This window comes from Ruditapes philippinarum, unplaced genomic scaffold (genome assembly GCF_026571515.1).
Source record: "Ruditapes philippinarum isolate M1 unplaced genomic scaffold, ASM2657151v2 ctg15582_1_1_1_1, whole genome shotgun sequence".
Taxonomy (NCBI): domain Eukaryota; kingdom Metazoa; phylum Mollusca; class Bivalvia; order Venerida; family Veneridae; genus Ruditapes; species Ruditapes philippinarum.
Window position 1 is genome coordinate 906 of NW_026853768.1, and position 8,657 is coordinate 9,562.

The window sequence follows — 8,657 nt, forward strand, 5'->3', positions numbered from 1 at the left end:
GCTGAATAGCAACCTAACTTCGGCGATTTCCTCCATATATTATTATTTACATAAATCCCCTATGTTTTAATTTGGTCGAGTTTATAGTCCATGGGCAATAAAAAAATCTTAAAAATAATTACTAGAGACTCCAACTGCTTGATACAGTACTGTGAGATATTATTATATTGTATATTTAATAAAATAATGACAGATTTCCCTAATCTTTTCAAGATTTTATTCATCGGTCATGCATTTCCGCGAACCGGTGTTGAAGTAAAGTATCACCATGAAAAAATTATTACAAAGAAATTAATGTGTGAAAAAGAAGCGAGATAATTGTACCCGTATTTTACAAACATAAAATTTTGTTTACAAATTTGCGTGTAAATAAGTTTCATTCTAAACTATTACATAAAGAAGACACGTATAACCAAAGAGAAAAAACGTATTATAGTGTACTGTACAGCAGATTTATTCAGGACAGGAGAAATACAAATCTGACCTAAATAGTTCATACCTCTGACTCTGCTGATGTCAGTTCAGTATTCCACATTCTTTCCACCTCTAAGTGGTCTATTGCATGATCGTAATTGTGTCTTCCGTACGGTCCTCTGCGTTTTCTCTTTCTATTTTCCGACATTTTGAAAAGTAACTGAACATTGGTCACGTGACTGAACATGCAGGCTCTGTATTGGTAACTTTTAAATTCTGACCAATCGCGTACGGTGTAGATGAAACCCTTTGTTTGCCTTTGCTGATAAGCCCAAGCCACGCTATCCCAGAACTCTGATTTTTTTCAGTGTGGAAGGTCTTTGTTACGTTTAAAGTGAACACAAATATTTAAATTTAATTAAAATGTATGTGTGCGTTTATTGCCCGGACGACCAAACCCTTTCTGTTCTCGGTCGGAACAGTAAGAGACTAGAATTCAAGGGTGAGCTGAAGGAGAAAGAAGAAGTGAAAATGACATGGGGAAAGAACGATTACAGAGGATTCATTGTTAAATATGACGGTATGTTCTCAGCTTCTGTGTTGTCAATTTTAAAATATTGTATACAAGTTTCAAATACAAAATATCTTTTATCAAAGCTTTGTTTTAAATAATGCTCATTTTCTTGTGAATAACACTCGATACGGTTTAAAAATAATCCGGAACTTGTACGGATAGTTTTTATTCAATTTAGTAAGAGAGCAAAATGGCGGCCAAATGTTTGTTGAATGTAGAAAAAGGGTTTGATAGAATCGTAAATTTTACGGTATGATAATGTTTATTACAGTTATTGCGATTTTAATTAACTGTTCCTCAAGGAAACTGAATGTACAAGACTCCCTTTCAACGAATATTTATGTGTAATTCAGTGTAACTCTAGTTTGAATTGATAACGATTCGCCCCACTGACGATTCGCCCCATTCATCAGTCATGTATTATCGCTGTACAGGTCAGCTCACAGCTTAATTAACCAAATAGGTCCATTTTATTATCTATTATTATCCAATGAAATAAAATACTTTCGTAAAATACATGCGTTTTTTTTCGAATTATATATATATTCGATTTTTTCTGGTTTTGTAATATGATATTTTATCAAATAGTTTTTTTTTAAATTATGTTGGGGTGTTTTTGTAATCGTGTTAAGTGCATTTTAGTGATATAAACTTTTTGACAATCACTTTAAAAAGTAATAATAAAACCAATACACATTTCTTTTGATGAAATTAAGTAGATATATCATCTATTTAATTAATTAATTAAGTTAATGAATTTAATTATAGATGATCTATTAGTTAAGTCACTAGTTATTAATTTAATATTTTTTTCTTTAAGAATAGAATTGATGTTAAATGAATTTGGGGATAGAATCTTAAGTTTAATAGTAATGACTCCAGAAGTCTGGTTTGTGAATGTGATTGAGTTCATTGAACACAGCCTTTACTTGTCGAACTTGTTTACCATATTTTGTGATTACAAAGTACATAAATGACATAATTATATAGTTGTTTATCTGTTTTATTATTCAGATGATGAAGACAAGCTTACAGCATATGCAAATGCTGCAAATTCAAAAATTTTAAAAAAAATGACACAGGAGGACAGTATAGAAGATATGATTGACAGACTTACAGAATTTGAGGCAAGCAGGGCATTGCTACCAAAAAGAAAGCCTGTAACTACTGAAAAGGTTGCTTTAAGTAAAAAGCAGGAAGAGGAGTTTAGCCCCAAGAAGAAAAAAAAGCAATCATCATCTGACAGTGGAAAATCTGTATTGAAGAAAACAAAAGTGAAGCAGGTTAAAACTGACAGCAAGGTACAAAAAGAAATTACAGAGACCGTAAAAAGTGTTGCTGAAAGTGCATTGCTCATGCAATTTCCAGCAGAAAATACAGCTGATAGTAATGAAGAAAATGAGTCATCAAATACACGAGCAATGCAATTTCCAGCAGAAAATACAGCTGATAGTAATGAAGAAAATGAGTCATCAAATACAAAAAGTGAGACCTGGGAACGAAAAACCAGACAGAAGTTAGATTTTTCACAGAGAGAGACAATTAGCCAGGGTCAGTCTGACACGTCATTGACAAAGACGTGGGCTTTGTGCACTGGAAATAATAATCCACCAAGTAAGTACAACAAGCTTTTACGACTCCTTTCGCCCTCATCATCCCGGCAGCTAAGGGACTGTAGCGCTCTTGGGAAAATTTTCAAAATCTTCTTTTGAAAACTTGTAACCATTTTATTTTTCCAAAAAGTAAAGGCATATTCATCCATAACCTGTGAACAAAAACCCTGATATCAGTTTATTGATGCAATGTTGTTTATTATTCAAAGCAGTATTCCAACATTTTTGGTATCCATATTAATTGATTTTTGTTTTTCTAGTGTGTGTGTTCATTATTATTATGTTAAGTCATATTTCTGTTTAAGAATGCTGTGATTTCAGTAATAATTAAGAGGACAGAAAGTGAAAGTAAAAAATGTATATATATATATATAGTTACTTGTACATATGTATAATTGAATACCCTCATATTTCACAGATCCACCAGCAGATATCTTAAATTTTTTCAAAGCCTTGGGGAAACCAGATGTTCAGTCATACATAAGTGCATTTCTGCAGTTCTATGATACTTCAGAAGCTAATACATCAGAGGTAATTATTAAACTAGTGTATCAATTTTTAACAATACCATGTGAACAAAGTTTCAAACTTTAAGAACTGAATCATATTGTTAATATTATAATCTTAGCTGCTATTAACCATAAATGATTAACTTATGAAACATTAAAAATGTTAATACCACATGTGGTGCCAACAGTGGGTTGTGTGGCCGAGTGGTTTGACTTTTTGGCATCAATCCCCTCATTGCTGTGTGTTTGAATCTCACTATGAACCATTCTTTCATGTGGAGAAGCTATCTATATAGGATGCACCTTTGTGCCTGAAATAATTCATGAATTAGCATCTTCCACAAGTAAAGCTGGAAAGTCGCCATATATCCTGTATTGTGTTGGTATGACATAAAGCCCAACCCAGTGTTTATAAATACTTTTTTGGCATCATGGATGTTTTTTCCTTTTTCGCTATACCACTCGTGAAAATATTACATTTGGAATGATTTGGTGTAACCTATGTAAATGTATTTTTTATCTTAAAAGCAACAAGTACACATGTCATAAGTTGTAAGGTACTACAATGTAAGCATATCTCAATGTCATTTTATTTTTACAGGAACAACATGAAAATGTGTGGACTGAAGAGTTGTCTTATGTCCAGATGCTGCCTCCTTTACAGAATAACCAAGGTTCATTTGAAACACAGACTTCAGTAGCTACACAAGGTCAAACAAACATGCAATCATTAGAAAATCCACCTCATTTATCTACCACCCCTTTGCAAGACCAGTCATATACTGCCCACCATGCACCAAATGAGCATCAAACACCACAATCAGCAGCACAGCAGCAATATTCACACACTACAATGGCTTCAAATATCAAAAGTCCCCAACAAGAATTTCTTTGGACATGCACTCCACCGTCTTCTGTACATCAAATGCATCAGTCAACCACACTTTTACAAGAACAGCAGTCTCCATCCTATTTTCAATTTCAAACACCTCACTCATCAACACAACAGCAATTATTGAACAATCAGCAACCATCAACTGTATACAGTTCTCCACAATCTACATCACTACAGTCACAAGTCTTACATCATCCACACCAAACATTTAATAAGACATCAAGTGAAAGCCCACAACCTCAAATGTTACAGTCTGAGGCAAGTTCGGAAGCAGCCCGAAGGTCCCCAAGGAAGCATGCAACAGATTTTGTTGCTGAATCACCAGATTTAAACGGAGTAAGCATTTATAATATACATGTGATTATAATACCAGGAGTGTAAATTAATCTCTGTTTTGGTAAAGTTTGGTTAAGCTTACTTTCAAATGTTTTGCTTTGAATCATTGCAAAAAATAACATTGTAAGTAAATTCAAAATGTGCAACAGTTTCAATTTTGCTGTTTTGGGCGTTGTTTCTCTCTCCTTTTTAGCTCGACTATACAAAGTATATGGATAGCTGTCCTACTCGCCCCGGCGTTTGCGTCTAGATTTCAGATGTAAGCTGCACGCCTCCAGATGAGCCAAAATATTTTAAAGAAATTCAATCTTTAGACAAATGTATTAATATCTTATGGAAAGTAAAAAGATTCAATATCTAATAAATCATTAGCATGTCATGTGCGATTAATGACGGATTTTGCAGTATCAATCACTATAATTTTACTGCGTTACTTACACAGTACTGTAAGAGGTATTTTTGTATATTTTGGCCTCTTTTTGGCAATTTACGTGGATTGTAAGTGCCATTTGCAATGAGTAAATAACTTTATTTGTTCACTTCATAATATTTTACTTTGAAATACATTTTCAAAATTTTCATGAAAATTAGCAGGAATCTGGAGGCATGCTGCTTTAAAGTTTTGGTGCAGTAAAATATTTTTCACTATAACTTTGTCATCTCTTAAGGTGTCAACTTCAAATATATCATATTATGTTCCTTATCATCAACCACATCTTATATGACAAGGTTCATAACTCTAGCACCAATATTTTCAGATTTATCTCGCCTTGAACTTAGAATTTTCCTTAAAAAATACTATTTTTTACTGTTACTTCTTTATTTCTAAGGGATCAATTTCATACTTCAAATATATGTACCTTATCTTCATCCACATCTTATGAGACAAGGTTTATAACTTGAGCACCAATATTTTCAGATTTATCTCCCCTTGAACTTAGAATTTTCCTTAAAAAATATTAATTTTTACTGTTACTTATTTATTTCTTAAGGGATCAACTTCATACTTTAAATATATGTACACATGTACCTTATCATAAACCACATGTTATGTGACAATGTTCATAGCTCTAGCACCAATATTGCAAGAATTATATCCATATAAACTTAGATTTTTTTACTCGAAAAATGTTATTTTTTACTATAACTTTTTTTAGTTTTAAAGGTATCTATCTCAAACTTCAAATACTTATTCCTTATCATCAATTACATTTTATGAGACAAGGTTCAAAACTCTTGAAGCAATATTTACAGATTTATTTCTCTTTGAACATAGGATTTTCTTATATATTTTAACCTTTTTTATTAAGGTATCTACTTCAAACTTAAATATTTATTTCTTGTCATTACACACATGTTGTGTAACAAGGTTCATAACTCTAGAGTGACTATTTCCAGAGTTATTCCCCTTGATCTTGGAATTTATGTTTACAATGTTATTTTTTTTTTAATATAACTTAATACATCATTATACATAATTGATTTTTCTTTTATAATGTTGTTTTCCTTACTGCGTCCAGTACCCTATTAGTCGAGCTTTGCTGTCTCCTGTGACAGCTCTTGTTTCTTCTCCGACATATTGACGAAAATCGTTTATAATTTTTCTGGTTGTATTGCATTCTCTAATTTCACTTAGCTTACATCTCACATACATCGTAAGTAAAAATAAGTTATTACTCTTTATGTTTCAGAAAGTACGACTCCTGGCAAAATATGACGTGAAGGTGAATCATAGGCTGCTTAGAAAGGCCACAAGAGCTGCCAGCAATGCCAGTATTGAAAAAGCAGGTTACAAATTAGCATCAAAACTGATATGCCTCCTGTTCAGTGAGCAAGAGCTTGCAGTTTCATGTGGCCAAGGAATGAGAGTGAAAAAAGGAGATGTAAGACCATCCTTGGACAGTGAAAGACTTGAAGTTTTGAGAGGTCATTATTTTTATTTTCATCTAAACCATTGAAATTTTATCCTTTAGATAAATCTATACCACTCTCAATGTATAAAACTGGTGCGAGTTTTAATTGTATTGATTCCGTTGATGTAGTTGAATATTATAATGTTATTTCTCTATGGAATTTTTATTCACAATTATCATTTCTTCATAAAATGGTCAAAACCGCATCAAATATAGATAAGATTTTCTAGCTAAAAGGTAACTGTTAAACGCAAGCCCAGCAAAGCCGTGATCTAACTGTTGTAAAAAGAGTAACCCTCGCGCTAAATATTCGGGCCTGTACAGAAAGATGGTGTAAGATCTTTATGAGGTATACTTTTTTGATATTTTGAATTACAAGAAGAAAGATTTTTTGTAATATTTCAGATGGTTGATTAATTTGGTTAACAATTTCTTTTACAGACTATGTAATCGCATGGTGTAGAAAGAATAACAAAGGGACGCCAAAGGACAGGGATATAAATGATGCCGTTACGGAACAGATTAGCTATGCCCGAAAGAAATGTCGAACATCTGCTAGTGCTGTACATAAGAAATGAATACGTACAAGTGTTAAGTGAAAAATGTGGACTTGTGTTGTAAAAAAAGTTACATGACTTGATACTGATCTTGTGCCAAGTTAATATTTTTTTAAAGTCTCTGAGTATAGTGGTCATAAATATTAATCTATTATATGATAACACAGGGTGTTTCACCACAAACTGACATTCAGCATTTTGATTAATTTCAAATTATATATATTCTTCACTGGTTTAAAACTGAATATTGTGTCACATTTATTTATGGCCTTTTTGCATTTTAAGTAATTTCATTTTAAATGATATGTGGACTAACCTTCATTTTTATAATTACTTTAATTAATTCAACGTTCATTAATATTACTGTTAGGACATAGATATTTGCATGCATTATGTAAAATTGTAACAGATGATTCTTGGCAAATTAAAATTGTTTGACATGTACAAATTTTATGTTTTTTGAAATAATGATTTTATTAATTCTTAAAAATGCTACAAGCATTTTTATTCAGACTGAAAGGCAGACTTTTTCCTGCTAATTTTATTGTCTTTTTCCTTCTAATGAAAAGGTCTTAGGCGGATTTTTTTCCTACTAACTTTATGGATTTTTCCGCCTAATAAAAAGCCCTTAGGTGGAAATTTTTCCTGCTATGCAGGTTTTTACTATGCTAACCAGAATCCGCCTTACTAAGAGGAAAGATTTTTCCGCCTAATAAAAAGCCCTTAGGCGGAAATTTTTCCTGCTATGCAGGTTTTTACTATGCTAACCAGAATCCGCCTTACTAAGAGGAAAAATTTGCATATTTCGAGCCCTATTCTCCCTAAGTTCCTCCTAAGGCCAGATTACGCTTTATAGTACACCAAAGCGGAAACCGCTTATATACTGGAGGCGGATTCCGTGTTAATTCTGGGCGTACTTTTTCGTACGGGAAACTTTCTATGAATTAGCATAGTTACTACTTGTTAAAAGAAAATTGTATGTTATAAACAGCAATAACGAAAAAGAGTATTTCTATAGTCTTGTCACCACTATGTTATCATAAAATTTGGACCAAAATGATTATTTATTATGTTGAAATATGCGTTGTATTTTATTTGAAATGTGTTCAAAAACCATGAAAGATAAAGTGACACACACCAAATTTGACCTTTCCATATTTTTCTATTTTGGTCTGTTGATAATGACAAAAATAAAATAAAATAATAAAATAAAAGCTGTTTGTTGTATAATATAATTATATTTAGTAGTCAGTGCCTGCTGTTTCAGCAACATTTTTAGTATTAAAAGGTTTGTAACATTTGTTAAGTTAGATCTAAAATATTTTAGTATTTCCGACTGAATAATTCAGATTTTTTTTTTATGAATTACTTTCAATTTATTTTTTGCAGACCTTGATGTGTTCATACCTGGTAAATGGGTTGGAGAATTTAGATGCCCCGCAGACTGTGGTTCAAACACCAGTGTTACTTTAGATCTTACGCAGTCTGTATCCAATGAGATATCAGGAAACTTACTCGTTCATCAACAAAAGATCCCAGTGATGGGCTCATATGCTTCATATACTAAATATCTTACATTACAGGTACAATTGTTACATTGATTTCATCATTATTTAAATATGCCTGTTTTAAGGTGTTACATCCATCAATACATCAAAAGTGATTTGTAACCCATAATTTCTTAAGTGGACTTGTCAGGTTTTCATTTTGGAACAGTCCATTTCAATTTTAGAGATATCAAGATAGAAAAAAATCATTTAGTTAATTAACAGTATAGTGCTTGGTCATATTGATATTTTTTGTTGTGACCAGATGGGTAATGATTTTGATTCAGAATATAGAGCAA

At 32.1% G+C, this 8,657-nt stretch overlaps 1 protein-coding gene across 2 annotated transcripts; it reads left to right on the forward strand.

The window, feature by feature from the left end:
* The first annotated feature begins 716 nt into the window (after positions 1 to 716).
* LOC132737800 (uncharacterized) lies at positions 717 to 7,735 on the forward strand. Of its 2 annotated transcripts, none has more exons than XM_060725146.1 (6): positions 717 to 994; positions 2,003 to 2,602; positions 3,020 to 3,132; positions 3,712 to 4,341; positions 6,033 to 6,267; positions 6,696 to 7,735. In XM_060725146.1, exons 1-6 carry the CDS (start codon positions 838 to 840, stop codon positions 6,830 to 6,832), a joined length of 1,872 nt encoding a protein of 623 aa, XP_060581129.1. In that variant the 5' UTR covers positions 717 to 837; the 3' UTR covers positions 6,833 to 7,735. The 2 variants fall into 2 exon arrangements, with proteins under 2 accessions (XP_060581129.1, XP_060581131.1); XM_060725148.1 differs by lacking the exon at positions 717 to 994 and adding an exon at positions 1,014 to 1,238.
* Positions 7,736 to 8,657: the final 922 nt, after the last annotated feature.